Source organism: Lemur catta, chromosome 1 (assembly GCF_020740605.2).
Source record: "Lemur catta isolate mLemCat1 chromosome 1, mLemCat1.pri, whole genome shotgun sequence".
NCBI classification, from domain to species: Eukaryota; Metazoa; Chordata; class Mammalia; order Primates; family Lemuridae; genus Lemur; species Lemur catta.
Window position 1 is genome coordinate 31,407,755 of NC_059128.1, and position 15,106 is coordinate 31,422,860.

Sequence of the window (15,106 nt, forward strand, 5' to 3'; positions counted from 1 at the left end):
AACACTTATTGAATAATACTTCCTTTTCCACTGATTTACGATGCCACCGAATTCTTAAGATATGTCAGGGTCTGTTTCTATTCCGTTGGTCTATCAGAACTACAATATCCTATCATAGTACCATTACAGTCTTTGCTCATATTGATATGACAAGTACCTGATCACTACCTTTTAACACACTGACTGCCACACTAGAAAAAAATTTTTTTCCTTGGGGCCACAGTGTTTTATTATGAAATAGAATAAAGACTTTGAAAGAAAACGATCCTTCCTAACTTAATGAAAAATTTGCTATTTTTTATTGTTTTCTGTGCATGAATTATTTGCAACTTGAAAAAGAGTTCACACAGCTCCCAAGGTAAAGAGACACGTAAGTTACATAATCTTCACAAGGCCCTGGGCTCAAAACTAGCATGAGTTAAATACAACTCACATGGCAGTTAATGTCTTTAAAAAATTGACTATTCAAAATTAGTTATAAATCATTTTTTTCAAGTTACCTCCCACTCTCTCTTTCCCATTCTTCCAAAAAGAAAAGTCCTACTGAGACTCTGATAAATGAGCCTGGGAAAAATTTAAAGTAGATACTATCTGTCTTATACACAGTCACATGGAAAAAATCTTCCCATTTAAGTCTTTCTGTCAGTTTTCTTCATATAAGGCCTGCAGAAAAGCCACTGATTCTTATACATTTATCTTATATCCCACGATTTAAACAGCAGTTAAATTTTTAAAGAGATTCTAACAGTTAAGTTGATTCTTGTGGTTCCCTATCTTCCCCCCAAAATAAAAACAACTTTAGTCCTCCTTATTAAATATATATATTTAGTCCTCCTTATTTTATACATATGTAGTAGTCTTTCAGTATCTGTAGGGGACTGGTTCCAGGTATCCTCCAGATACCAAAATCTGCGATACTTAAGTCCCTTATATAAATGGCAAAGTAACTGCATATAACCTATACACATCCCCTGGTATACTCTAAATCCTCTCTAGATTACTTATAATACCTAATACAATGTAAATAGTTGTTATACTGTATTGTTTAAGGAATAATGACAAGGAAAAAATGTCCGTACAACTTGAGTACAGATGCAATTTTTCTTCAAATATTTTCATTCTGGGGTTGGTTGAATCCATGGATGCGGAACCCATGGATACAGAGGGTCAACTGTATGTGTATATGTATATACTCTCCATATATATATATGTGTACACACACACACATATACATACACATACTGTAGCTAAACTATACATATAGTCATTGGTAGTTCAAAGACACAGCAAAACTGGGGAAAAAAATTAGAAAGTCAAAACTGTCACTAGACTGACTTAAGTTGTGACCCAGAGCTAGGTAAGTCTTGAGAAATAGCCAGAATTTAACCATGTGCTAATATAATAGCTACAAGAGTAGATAGGAAGAATATGGAAAGTCAGATTCCATCAAATGCAAAGAGGTTACCACAGAATTTCCTAAAAGTGTATAGAATTCCCTAAGAGAATAAAGAATTCAACAGCTTTAAAGTGTTAATACCTTAAGAGTAAAAGACGAAAACAAACATTTTAAAAGAAAAAGAAATTACAAAACCAACAAAGCAGTTAAGATAACTGGCTATCTTCTTATGGGGACTACAGATATCCCTGACTGGATAATTAGATCCCTGCTAAAAAAAAAAATTTTTTTTTAGTAATTGTTAAAAGGGACGCAGCCTGGCTATTAGGGCTGTGAGAAAAATCAGGAGCTTGAGATCTCACTGCTGACTGAAATCAATAAGCAACCTTAATCAGCCCAGAAGGTAGTAGTTGTCTCCCTAGTAGGTCTCTTCAACCTCAGGGAGACTTAAAATTTTTAAGGCAAAAGAATTTCTGCATAATCTCTCTTGTGAACTAAAGCCACCCACGAGGACACTAAAATACTGACATTATAAAAAAAATTATCTGTAGGTCTACCTTTTGACTGTAACTACTGGTATTATATCATTGCATGCTGTAGCCTTTCAGACTTTTAAAATGCTGATCTAACCACATAAATGACACTGTAAATGTTGTTTGGCAATCTATTTTCCAATTATTCCTTAGAATAAATTCCTGGGCTAGAATTTCTGATTAGATAATAAGAACATTTAAAGCTTTGATACACACTGTCAAAATACTGCCTTCCAGATTTGTACCAATTCATACCCATACCAGCAATGAACATAGTTGCCTGTTTTCACAAACACAGACCAAATTAAGGATTATTAATTTTTAAATTTTTGGTGATCTGATAAGTTTGAATTTTTTTTCCTCTTACAATGTATAGCTATTTGTATTTCTTCTTTCATCCATTTTCTGTTTATCTTTTGCCAATTTTTCTACTAGAGTGATTTTTCCTTTAGTAACTAGAATTACACTGATTATAATATATCCCTACAGTCTAAGAAAAATCACTACAGAAAATTTAAGACATATATATCCAGAGTTCATAATTAGAATCTCCATTGTTTTCTTTAATGATAATATTTTAAATTAATTATAACATACACTTCTGGTTAGGAACCACTGACTTAGGGCATTATTAACATAAATTCTTATAATATTTTAGGACATGATATACTTGGGACTATATTAAGGTACTTATACCTACTTTCTTCTATAACCTTGATTACTACACTGAGTTCTTGTATCTGCTTTTTATAGTTTTTCTGTTTCCTCCTTGGCAACTGTTTCCTTATGTTGCCCTCTTCTTGCTTTTCACATTTAAAATAAATTATTAAAATATCCTACTTAAGTATATATCAGATGCTGAAATGACATGCCAGCAAAAACAACTAGGTAAACCTAAACTAGGAATGGTTATTGAGAGAGAAAACTTGAGATCAATGATCTTATTTCAGGAGATTAGTTAAGAGTTGAGATACTGCTCAGACAAGAAATAGAAAATTTTGTGGTTAGTCCACAAGAAATGGTAGCTTTAAAGTTCTAAGAACTAAGTAGGCTTCTTGTGTTGATAGGATTTGAGGTAAGAAATACAGATACAAGAGAAAGATGAAATCTGGTCAACATGATCATATTGTGGAGCTCTAAAGCTAAAAAACCATATAGAAGAGTTTAAAATCCAAAGAAAAAAATCTCAGGGTCAAACTGGAAATGTCTTTCACTCAGGAGGTCAGGGACCAAGAGAAGATCTATAGCACTAAGAGAGCAAAGCAGAAGAATATAATCAAATCCCAAAGAGGCTGATGACCTAGTACCTACCTAAATTCAAGCACAAGACTAAATTACGTGTAGTGAGAGAACCTGAGAACCCTGGCAACTCTAGAAATATCAACAAATGCACACTGGGGTTAAGGTTCAAGTTTTTAGGTTAACATTAAGACCAATTTAACACATTAACTTCCATGTGAATTGTGGGGCCTTGTAAAGCATATGCAACTCATGTCTCTTCACCTTGGGAGCCATGAGAACTATTTTTCAAGCTGCATATAACTCATGCACAGAAAACAATAAAAAATATCAAATTTTCCATTAAATTGGAAAGAATTATTTTGTTTTCAAAGTCTTTATTCTATATTTGTAATAAAACACTGTGGCCCCAAGGAAGAAATATTTTTTTCTAGTGTGGCAATGTGTTAAACTTGTTCCAAATAAGTATCATCCTTTGCAACTTCACTCACCTCTATGAAGTCCTACTCATGTTTTTTGTTCTTTAATTAATAAAAGCTGTTTTCAATGAAATTATCTTTCCTCAGTTGTTTCCAAACTCATTATGTTAACCAACATTGCCAGGCTAAATTGAGACCACTTGCACTTAAGCTCAGCTTCTATAATTAAATAGCACCAACCATTATTGAAAAACAGTATGCATTTGGCTGAATTACATATTAGTCATTGTCATTACTGAATAGTGTGCTATGGAACAATTATCATATTTTTATATACATTATTTTACTTCGAATAAAAACCCTGAGAATCTTTTCCCAATTTAAAAAAATAAATGAGACACTTGTCAGATCAAATAAAGTAGACAATATAAGTGATTTGCCTAAAGTCACTCACAAAAATGACACCAGAATAAGAATCAATCTCTTCAACTTCTAAGACTGCTTTTTCTGCCACAGCAAAAAAAAAAAGATACTTTTTTTTTTTTGCAGATTCTAAGGCTTGATAGTGGATATATCATTTATCTGTTTTAGAAAAGTTTTCCTCAGATGTCTTTTTGCCCAATACAGCAACATGTAATGTACACTGAACTAGTGCTTACAGGAGCTTACACATACTAGTTATATTACTATATATCCTCGGAAGGACACCCCTCTAGTTAACTGTGCATGCTCGCACATATAATGCATACACCTGTGCTTTAATGCACCCTCCAAATGTTACCTTTATAATATTGTTGTGTTTTACTTTGGATATTTTAACCAAATGTCTTATCTTTAAATATTTTCTCAAAGTATATTATTTCATCTCTAATATCACAATAGCATGCTGGGTAGTACACAGGAGAAACTCAGCAAAAGAAACCAAAACTGCAGTTTCTGTGAACACAGGCTATGTACCTTTTTGAGAAATGTTGTAAAGTATCTTTTATAGGGTCGCAGTAGCCTGGGTAACCAAGTAGTACAGCAAAATTGATAACAATGATTTAAATGGGTACAGTTTGCAGATAAATTCCATTGCTGCTTTGATCAGTTTAGCTGGGAACATTTCCAGATAGCTTTCTTAGGAAGAAAAGCTGCCCAAACCACTCTCATCCTTCAGGCTCAAATGTTTCCATTAAAAATATTTAATGAACAAGTAAAACAGATTAAGTTACCAGACACTCATAGGAGTTTTCAAAATTTCATTAAATATAGGTTGCTTGAGAAGAAGATACGAACTAAACCACATACATGTAGCTAAAACAAATAAATACTTAAGAGAAAATCTGAAATATCAAATGACACAAGCCTTCTGATGAAATTACTATGTATTTGAAAATAAGCTTATCAATTTAAAGGACACTAAAAATGATGCCACTTCTGTCCAATAACATTTTTGAGGTCACACAGAAAGCAATGAATCCCTATGGCACTAGTCTTAAAAAATACTGATTAGGAGAAATCAGATGAGTTCATTGTCTTTACTCAGTTATTTTTAAATAATTTCTGATAGAGGGTCTTTTCTTTGATATTAAGTATAATGTCAAATAATGTAATGAATAATACCTGTTGGCAACATAAACTCAGAGGTCCTTGTTTTGATACTCCTTCTCATTCATATTTTGGTTTCATATAAAAATTCTTAATTTCAAAGTTAAGAAAATTTAGTTCTAAGTTTACAAAAAAATGTTGTTCCCAAATGGTACATCTTTAAAAGCACTTCAAAAATACATATTTTTCTAGAACGGTTAATTTTCTACACACTCAAAAGAAATGTTCCATTCTGTGATGGTTCTGTTACTTCAAACAAACAAAAATCCATCTACATTCTTCAGCACTGTACACAATTTCAGAAGGAATTTAAAAAATCCATTCAGATGCAACTAATTCAGTCCTGTTAAACACGCATTCTTCAGTAATGAAGATGAAGACACAGAGACAACAGAGAGAAAACAAAGAGAGGTCAGAGTACAAAGAGAAGAGATTCCCTTCCCCAACCGCATATACAGACAGCAGACACAAGGAGGAAGAACCACATGGACAAGAAATAGATCAGTGGAGAACCACAGGGCTATTGGGAAAGACTGACCTAAGTGCTAGGTGGGAAATGGACAAAGAAGGAAGTACTGGGGCAGAGAAGTACCTAGAGTAAGGCAGGATGGAGACACTCTACAGAGGGAAGGCAGAATTAGGCATATCAAGTCTAGCTTTGGTAATAAATTCTAGTCTGTAACAACTTTCCTACAAGGAAGTTCTTTATATACAGTTTAAATTTTAAATTCCTTGCTCTATAGTATGATCTATTTCCTCTTACTTGATTTTCAATAGAAATTAAGTTCCCATCATCATCTTTAACATTTCATACAACACTTAAATCTTGATTATTTATGTTACAAGAGGATATATGATCTTAAAGGAAAATCATCTATTAACACATTTGGCTTTGGGATACAATTAAACAGATAAATACAAACACACATAGGTCCATAAATCCATCCCCCTGAACTCTCTCCTCTAGCCTTGGCCCTCTTCTGGCAGTCTAAAACATAAAAGAATGAAGACTTTAAAACAGGCAACAGAAAGTAATCACCAAGAGTTACTTTATCTGAAAATTCTATCTTCATACTCTGGGAAGCCATACAGCAATATCAGCTATCAGGGTAAACATTAAAATCACCTAAGAAATCTCCGTCTCTGAAGATATTTCAAAGCAATGGAGATAGTTATTTACCCTGGGATTAGCTTTGTTTATTTTTACATATTACTCTCATTTACCACATATGAAAACTGATAGCTTCTAGAGATCTATTCCAGCATCAAGATTCTTCCATTTCATTGTGTAAATAATACCCACTCTTTTAACCTATCCTTGGAAATTTCAATTCCTACCAACTTCATGACTTTTTTCTGAAACTTTAAAGATTTCTTTTCCCCTAAACTGTAGGGTCAAATATGATATTCATTATGAGGAACATATGAGGGAATTACATCAGTTTCCAATAAACCTACCAGTGAGGCTGGGCGCGGTAGCTCACACCTGTAATCCTAGCCCTTCGGGAGGCCGAGGTGGGTGGATCGCTCAAGGTCAGGAGTTGGAGACCAGCCTGAGCGAGACCCCGTCTCTACTAAAAATAGAAATAAAAATGATCTGGACAACTAAAAAAATATATATATAAAAAAAAATTAGCCGGACATGGTGGCCAATGCCTGTAGTCCCAGCTACTCAAGAGGCTGAGGCAGTAGGATCGCTTAAGCCCAGGAGTTTGAGGTTGCTGTGAGCTAGGCTGACACCATGGCACTCACTCTAGCCCGGGCAACAGAGTGAGACTCTGTCTCAAAAAAAAAAAAATGAAAAAAACCAAACCTACCAGTGAAATAAAAATCAGAACAGTCATTCAGAAAATCTTTGCTTAAATAAGGGGTAGTACTTCTTTTCTCTTTTTCTCTCTTTTCCTTTCTTTTCTTTGTAAATTTAAGAACATAAAATTCAGATTCCTGAACTTTGCTTTTTAGTAGACTAGGTCAAAGGGAATTTGTTAAAAATAACAGAAGTTTATGAAAGATCCTGAACAGTAATTAACAATTCGGTTAACAAATTAAAAACAAATACTAGACAAATATATAAGAAAAGATTAGCTGAGAGTCAGCAGAGCAGAAATCTTACCCCTAAATGTGGTAAGACAATAGAAAACTGTCTTGAATTGACTACTACTCAATCAAGTACAAAAACCTCATGATTTGTCCCTGGACAAAAGAAAGGTACTTGATGAGAGAGAAAAAAAGCCCCAACCTTGGAATCAGAAGACCTGGGTCCTAGCAATGGCTTGATCACTTATTAATTGTATTATATGTCACTGGATAACCCACTTCAAGTCTCTGGGCCTTTCTATAAAACAAGGGGGTTTAACTATAGTATTAATAGTATTTCTCAAATTTTTGTTGGCAACTCATTAAAAATATATATACTTTATTTTTCAACCCAATATATACAACCTATTTGAAATAAAAGATTTATGTATGCTTATGTGCAATATACTTTAATATTTTGTATTTATTCTAGTTCTACAAAGATTACTGGGTATAGGATAGCTAAAATTAAAAAGACAATAACAGTGGCGTAACAACCTGGACGGAACTGGAAGCCATTCTTCTCAGTGAAGTATTGCAAGAATAGAAAAACAAACACCACATGTACTCAATACTAAATTGGAACTAACTGATCAACACTAATGTGCACATATGGAAAGAATATTCAGGGGAAATCAAGTAGGTAGGAAAGGGTGGGTAAATTCATACCTAATGGGTACAATACACATTAACTGACTGAAGGGCACACTTATAACTTTGACTCAAACTGTACAAAAGCAAATTATGTAACCAAAACATATGTACACCTGTAAAACTCTGAAATTAAAAAACAAACAAGTAGTGGCAAGCAAGTAGAGAAACTGGAACCTTTACACATTGCTGGTAAGCATGTCAAATAGTGTAACCACTGTGGAAAACAGTATGGCAGTTCCTCAATAAGTTAAACATAGAATTACATGATCCAGCAACTGTACTCCTAGGTATATATCCAAAGGAATTAAAAATGGGTGTTCAAAACAAAGACTTGTACAAGAGCGTTCATAATGGCACTATTCACAATAGTCAAAACAAGGAAACCCAAACGTCCATCAACAAATGAACAAAATGTGGCATATCCATACAATGGAATGTTATTCAGCCATAAAAAAGAATGTAGTACTGATTCATGCTACAAAATCGATGAACCCTGAAAATATAACACTGAGTGAAGAGGCTAGTCAAAAAAGGGCTCATATTGTGTGTGATTTGATTCATATGAAATGTCCAGAATAAACAAATCCAAAGAGACAGAATACATATTAGTGGTTGTCAGGGGCTGGAAGGAGGGGAGAATAGGGAGTGCTTGCTTATGGGTACAGGGTGTCTTTTTAAAAACATTTTGGAATTATATATATAGTGGTAATGGTTGTACAACCACCTTATGACTATACCCAAAACTAATGAACTGTACATGTTAAAAGAGTGAATTTTATAGTATGTGAATTATATCTTAATAAAGTTGTTATTTAAAAAATGAAATAAAAATTAATGGTTAAGACCCACAAATTAATTTCATGGACTAGAGGGTTAGATGATCTTTCTGGTAGCTTCTGGTTCTTACAAAAATTAAATTTCACTCACACCTACAGAGTGCTACTTGCTCACCTACATTTTTTCATTTGGTCCTCAAGAAAATCCTGAAATTGAGGCTTAGAGAACTTAAATAACTTGTCCAAGGTCAACAGCAATTAAATGACAATAAAAAGTATTTAAATTCAGTTCTGACTTTGCCATCCCTACACTTTCCAGTATGCAAGTATGTCATGCATTTCTGAACACGCCATAAGATAATGAAGCAAATCTTTGCAAGAGGGGAAAAGTTAAAACCTACTATTACTTACGTGGAAAGAAGTTTTTTTAGAATCAGGGTCTTGCTTTGTTGTCCAGGCAAGAGTACAGTTGCGTCATGATAGCTCACTGCAACCTCAAACTCCTGGGCTCAAGCAATCTTCCTGCTTCAGCATCCCAAGTATCTGGGACTACAGGCGTATGCCACCATGCCTGGCTAATTTTTTAAATTTTTTGTAGAGACATGGTCTCAACATGTTGCCCAGACTGGTCTTGAACTCTTGGCCTCAAGCAATCCTCCTGCCTCAGCCTCCCAAAGTGCTGGGATTACAGGCATAAGCCACTGCACCCAGCCTGGAATGAAGTTTTGATGCATAGTGTCAAAGACTAAATGAAATAGCAGTTAATTATTTTTCAACAGAATTGCGTATATTTACCAACCAAAATTTACCTGACTACATACATATTCTAATGAATTTTAAAATTTTTACTTTTTAAGTTAGCTCTAATTTTAGCAATTTGACTAAATCAGAAAATTCTCAAGTGGTCCCAACACTTCAAACATTAAATCCGATACTAATAGGTTTAATCATTTCACTTCTGGGGGGGGGAAAAAAAAGCCCCTGAAAGAATGGCTAATAAGGTTTGTTTGAAACAGGTAAGCAAAAATTTGATAGTGAAAATAATTAACTTTTCAGAACTAGCCTGAAATAAAACTCAAGATTTATTGGCACTGGAATTTTGTTGGCTTTAAACAAACTTTATTTTAAAGTCAACTTTTAATAAAGTTTATCACAATCACACAAAATTCCAGTATGTCCCATGGTCAATCAAAAGGCAGTTGAACATCAGAAAGAAATGTGGAAGAGCTATTTATTATAACTTTAAAATATCAATACTCTTCTAATAGTTTGAATATCCAGAGATATCTGACAAAAAATATACGGACACTAATCAAGACTGAAACATGCTATTACTATTAGGAAAATGGTTCATTCTTTAGTTTTATTCATCCTAGTTTTCTTCACCTTGGTGTGTCTTTTGTTTTTTCACACTAACAGCATCTGGTGTAGCTTAGAAAGCCCCTAATCACCAATTTCAAGAGTCTCCTTATTAATCACAAAATAGATAGCTCACCATGAGTGTGTCTGCCCTTTCCTAATGTTTCTTCAAACGTATTACAATTATAATATATAGTCACATATATGATATTATACAAAGCAGTCTTGCCTAGTTTATTCTCTTTAAATATTGTCTACTATATTTATTTGTCCAGATCCCTGGCCCAAAATTACTTATATGAGAACATAAAAACAGTGAAATCTATAATCTAGAAAAATCTCAAACTTATCCTATTCTATCTTAGCCCACTCTAACCTGCATTATGTTCTTTTCTCAGGATTTCAAGTCTTTGATTATGAAAGAGAACAAAGACAGTATGTGTAGTAAAGCAAGCTTTAAAAACTAATGCTAATTTTAAGGACGTCTCCCTAATACATTAAAACTTTTACAATTTATAATACTAATTTCAATTATTCATTTGAAATTAAGTTCCCAATCACTATTTTCTAAGTTTTGACTAGATTTTAACAGGTTTTAAACAAAAAAATTCAGTTCATCCCTTTTCAGTATTTTCTATCAATCTTATCCCTATACTTTATTATACATTGCCAAATTTATAAATACTTTCATTATAAACCACCCAGACAATTAAAGTACTTAACCTTTCCAATCACATTTTCAATTCTAAAAAGAGTACTTCGTCTACTTACAGGTAAATGATGATATATAGTTTGGAAACTGAAGGCTCCCTCTCAAAGATATAAATCAGTTGCCTCATCCTTCTCTCATTTAAAACAAGGTTGCTGTTTCTGGCTGTGAAAAGGGCTGAGAAGTTGTCTCCTGTCATGTGTGTATTAATCAAAATACTGGCAAGGAGATACAATTTTCAGGGAGTATTTCTGTTGTAGTTTGATGTGTTAGCAGATTATGAACAAGAAAAAAAATGAGGCTGGGCGCAGTGGCTCACCCCTGTAATCCTAGCACTCTGGGAGGCCGAGGCGGGTAGATCGCTCGAGGTCAGGAGTTTGAGATCAGCCTGAGCAAGAGTGAGTCCCCATCTCTACTAAAAATAGAAAGAAATTATCTGGACAACTAAAACTATATGGAAAAAAAAATTAGCTAGGCATGGTGGTGCATGCTTGTAGTCCCAGCTACTCGGGAGGCTGAGGCAGTAGGATCGCTTAAGCCCAGGAGTTTGAGGTTGCTGTGAGCTAGGCTGACGCCAGGGCACTCACTCTAGCCTGGGCAACAAAGCGAGACTCTGTCTCCAAAAAAAAAAAGAAAGAAAGAAAGAAAAAAAATGATTGGTAAAAAGCTATTACACTTCATTTTAAATGAAAACTTAAAACTGAATATATAAAAAAATCTGAGGCTATGACTGACAATAACAATCTTACAACTTATGCTAATTTTTCACGTTTCCTATAATTAACAGCATTTGTGTTGAGTGCATTAAGTCTATCACTTATTTCTCAAGATATTAAATCTGCTGTCCAAGAAACAAATTATAAATACCTGGAACTACATTTCAAATTACTTTAAAGTAAAATATACAAAACAATCTTAAGTTTAAGGACCACAAAAAGGTATTTTTGAAAACCATGGTAGACTACAAATTGGAAGAAATATAGCTGTCCTTTAATCTGAATTTGCAGAAAATCAGCAACAGAACATATAATCAGAAATAGGCAAAAGCAGAAAAAGTAAGACAAATGATCTCTAATTTTCTGTGCTTAAGAAAAAAAAATACCCCACAACTTTCCCCCTAAGTGAATCTGGCTGAAGCTATTTATTTGTTTCTTTACTGTGATTAAATGAATATTATCTATTAGATGCACATTTACACCTGTGTAAAGCAAATGCACAAATACATCAATCTTCAAGGAATTTAAACAGAAAACCAGAAGAATCAATCCAGGGTTGCACTGGATATATTATAATACAAACTTTCTCCAATAGAGAATATTTACAGAATGTTAATAAATAATAATGAAGTGATGGGAAATGAAAGCTAGTAAGAGGCAATCAGGAATAAAGCATTTTTACTCTAACAAAACCCTTAGGAAAAAAGAACATACTATTCCTTCATATAAATGTATTAAGAAAATATGTAACCTTTTAGTTTTCACAGAAACTATAATATCTGAAGGCATTTAGCAGACTTCACTATGACTGTACACATATCTGTGATTTCTTAAAACACAAAGAAGCATGTACGTTTGAAATGTGGATCATGAATAAATTTGTAACACAGAAAAGAAACCGATGATCTGATGTAGCAGAAACCACTCCAGACTTGGAATAAAGAGACTTAGTGAGGGGCAAATCTAGCATATATGTGGTATCTTTGTGCAAATTAGAAAAAGGTGCTCAACTCTAGGTAGCCACAGCTATGGCCTGGTGAGTGAAGTGCAGGCTGGATGTCAGTCACCACTCAAACTGTCCACTTTGTTCAGTACATCACTCCAGATCTGGCAAATTCGAACTTGGCTCTACCATCCACTAGCTTGATGTCTTAGACAAGTGATTTAATTGAGGTTCAACTTATTTATCTTGAAAATGGAGATTACAGAGTCCTGTTAACAGGATTCTTATGGGTATTACATGGAATGGTGTTGGCTAAGACACCTAGCACAGGGCTCAACAGACACTTAAATGAATGGCAAAATGATGACAATGACAATAAGAGCTCTCTCCTTTCGCAGAAAAGTAGAAACATCCCTTTTTGCACATCCTCAAAATAGTAAATCACCAAGAAATAAAATGCTTCATTTGGGTTAGCCTGGTTTTACAGAGAGCACAAATTAACGTATAAGGCAGCATTTCTCAAACTGACTTCTACCAACCTCTATCACTAGTTCAGGGAGCGAGCGAGCGAGCGAGCGAGCGTGCGTGCGTGCGTGTGTGTGTGTGTGTGTGTGTGTGTGCGTGCATGCGTGTGTACACATATTCTAAGATGTCCTGAAATAAGAAGCTGTTTAACTTATTTAACACAGCGGCCTCAAAATTTATTTGGTCATAGAACTCTTTGTTTCTATCTATTAATATCTCATAGGATTAATATTTTGGAGGGTTTATTTATTTTTGCTTTCACAGAACAGAATTTGGGGATAGACAATTTTGAGCCATATTGTATGTGTATGATGCCATATGAACAGCATCAGTTCTTACTGCCAATCATTAATTAAAGAAATCAAACACAGTTTAAGCTATAGTTATTAATTTCATTACTATATTACAAACTTACTTTAAGGAAATCAGAAATTCAAAATCTGAAAATTGTTTTTCAGTATGTTTATATAAAAGTTTGTGAGTTTGATACAAAAGGTAAATTTCAAGGCTTTAAATGTTAGGCCACTTGTAGAACTTTTTATATCTAAAAAACATGTTGTAGTGACTAAACATTTAAGCCATATGCTTTAGCTCTATGTGGCTAACAATAAACAATGATTCTTACATGGCCTTTCCAAGAAAAGAATTGATCTTGGTCTGGAATTCAAACCGCAATTACTTACATTCTCTTAAACCCTTCTTCCTTCCTGTACATGTTATAAGACATAGATCAACTAATGCAAATCATTTTACTATTACCCTGCTATTTTTACTTACCTAATATTTTCACAGCATAATGAGGACTTTCTAAGACAATTCCTTCCTCTGTATCAAATATAGGGTTATCTATTCCAGTCTTTGGAGGAATTTGGGCCAGTTTCTTAAGTCTCATAGAAGAATTAAGGTCAAGTTCTTGCTTTTTCCCTTCTTCCTCTCGCCTACGTCTCATGTCCTCCTGTTGTTGCCGAATACGCTCCAACTGTGCACTTCGACGTACTGGCATCATCCTGGTGCCCAAATCTCCAGGGCAGTCAACAGCCATCTCTCGGTGCTTCTGATATTCCTCTGGTGATGCAAGATCAACATTTTTTACTTCGCTGTCTGATTCCTCTGTAACATGCCCATTCATATGGGATGTTGTCATGGTTATCTATAAAAGCCTGTACCACTTTTATAAATCAATTTTTCCTACAAAGCCAATTCTCTTGATTCTGTAGTATAAAATCCATGTTACTTCAAAAAAAAAAAAAACAAAAAAACTTCTCACATCACATAATAATGCTATGAAAAATATCCATGAAGAAAATCTAAGGGGAAAAATGGGGGGGAAAAAGTATAAGAATTACAATATAAAAGCAGATTCTTACATAATCCACCTCTAAGCTCCACATAATATAGAAGATATCTAATAACTATATGATAGTATTTTGCTATGTACATTAAATACTTTCCTTTCACTTTACAGATAATGCTGAGGAAATTTTTAAAAAGCTCACTTCCCAAAATTCGAAGCATACATTCAATTTTACAGCTGAAAAAAATGATACACAGTATTGAAAAGTTTAGCAAAGTGAGAAAGTAAAAAGTGTTGGGTACTAACTTGGTAGAGAATAGGTTGCCTGAAGTATAAAAAGGTTTTAATCATCTTTTCATAGTTGTCTCAACACAGTACTTTATGCTCAATTAATAAACATGGGATTGAAATAACTTTTAAATCTTTAAACTTTGAAATAACAGTTAACTGCTAAGGAAACTGATGATGATCAATCTATTTGGCATTGCAGACATGTTTGTGGCTCACTTGAGATATAGGAGGTATTTCATTTTTAGGAGTTTTTGAGATGAAGAAGATGCCCAATGAATAAGAAACTTTAATTAGCAGCTAATGCATCTACAGGATAGAACTACATTAAGTGAGCAAAGGATTACATGGGTTATCATTATTTATAATTGGTCACATTAAAAAAAAGAATTGAGGTCTGGTGCAGTGACTCACACCTGTAATCAGGGCAGGGATTACTTGAAGCCAGGAGTTTGAGAACAGCTTGGGCAACATAGCAAGACCCTGTTTCTACAAAAAATTTTTTAAGAAGTTCACACGGTGTGGTAGCTTGTACCTGTAGTCCCCGCTACTTGAGAAGCTGAGGCAGGAGGATTGCTTGAGCATAGGA

General features: G+C 34.1%; 1 protein-coding gene across 1 annotated transcript in view; it reads right to left on the reverse strand.

Annotated features, from left to right (window-relative positions):
• Positions 1-15,080, reverse strand: part of PALS1 (protein associated with LIN7 1, MAGUK p55 family member) — a 53,141-nt gene extending 38,061 nt beyond the window's left edge. The window contains exons 1-2 of the mRNA XM_045565398.1: positions 15,053-15,080; positions 13,713-14,242 (exon numbers count right to left, since the gene is read on the reverse strand). Coding sequence (XP_045421354.1) covers positions 13,713-14,079 — 367 coding nt within the window. The 5' untranslated portion in view covers positions 14,080-14,242; positions 15,053-15,080. The remainder of the gene's footprint in view (positions 1-13,712; positions 14,243-15,052) is intronic.
• Positions 15,081-15,106: the final 26 nt, after the last annotated feature.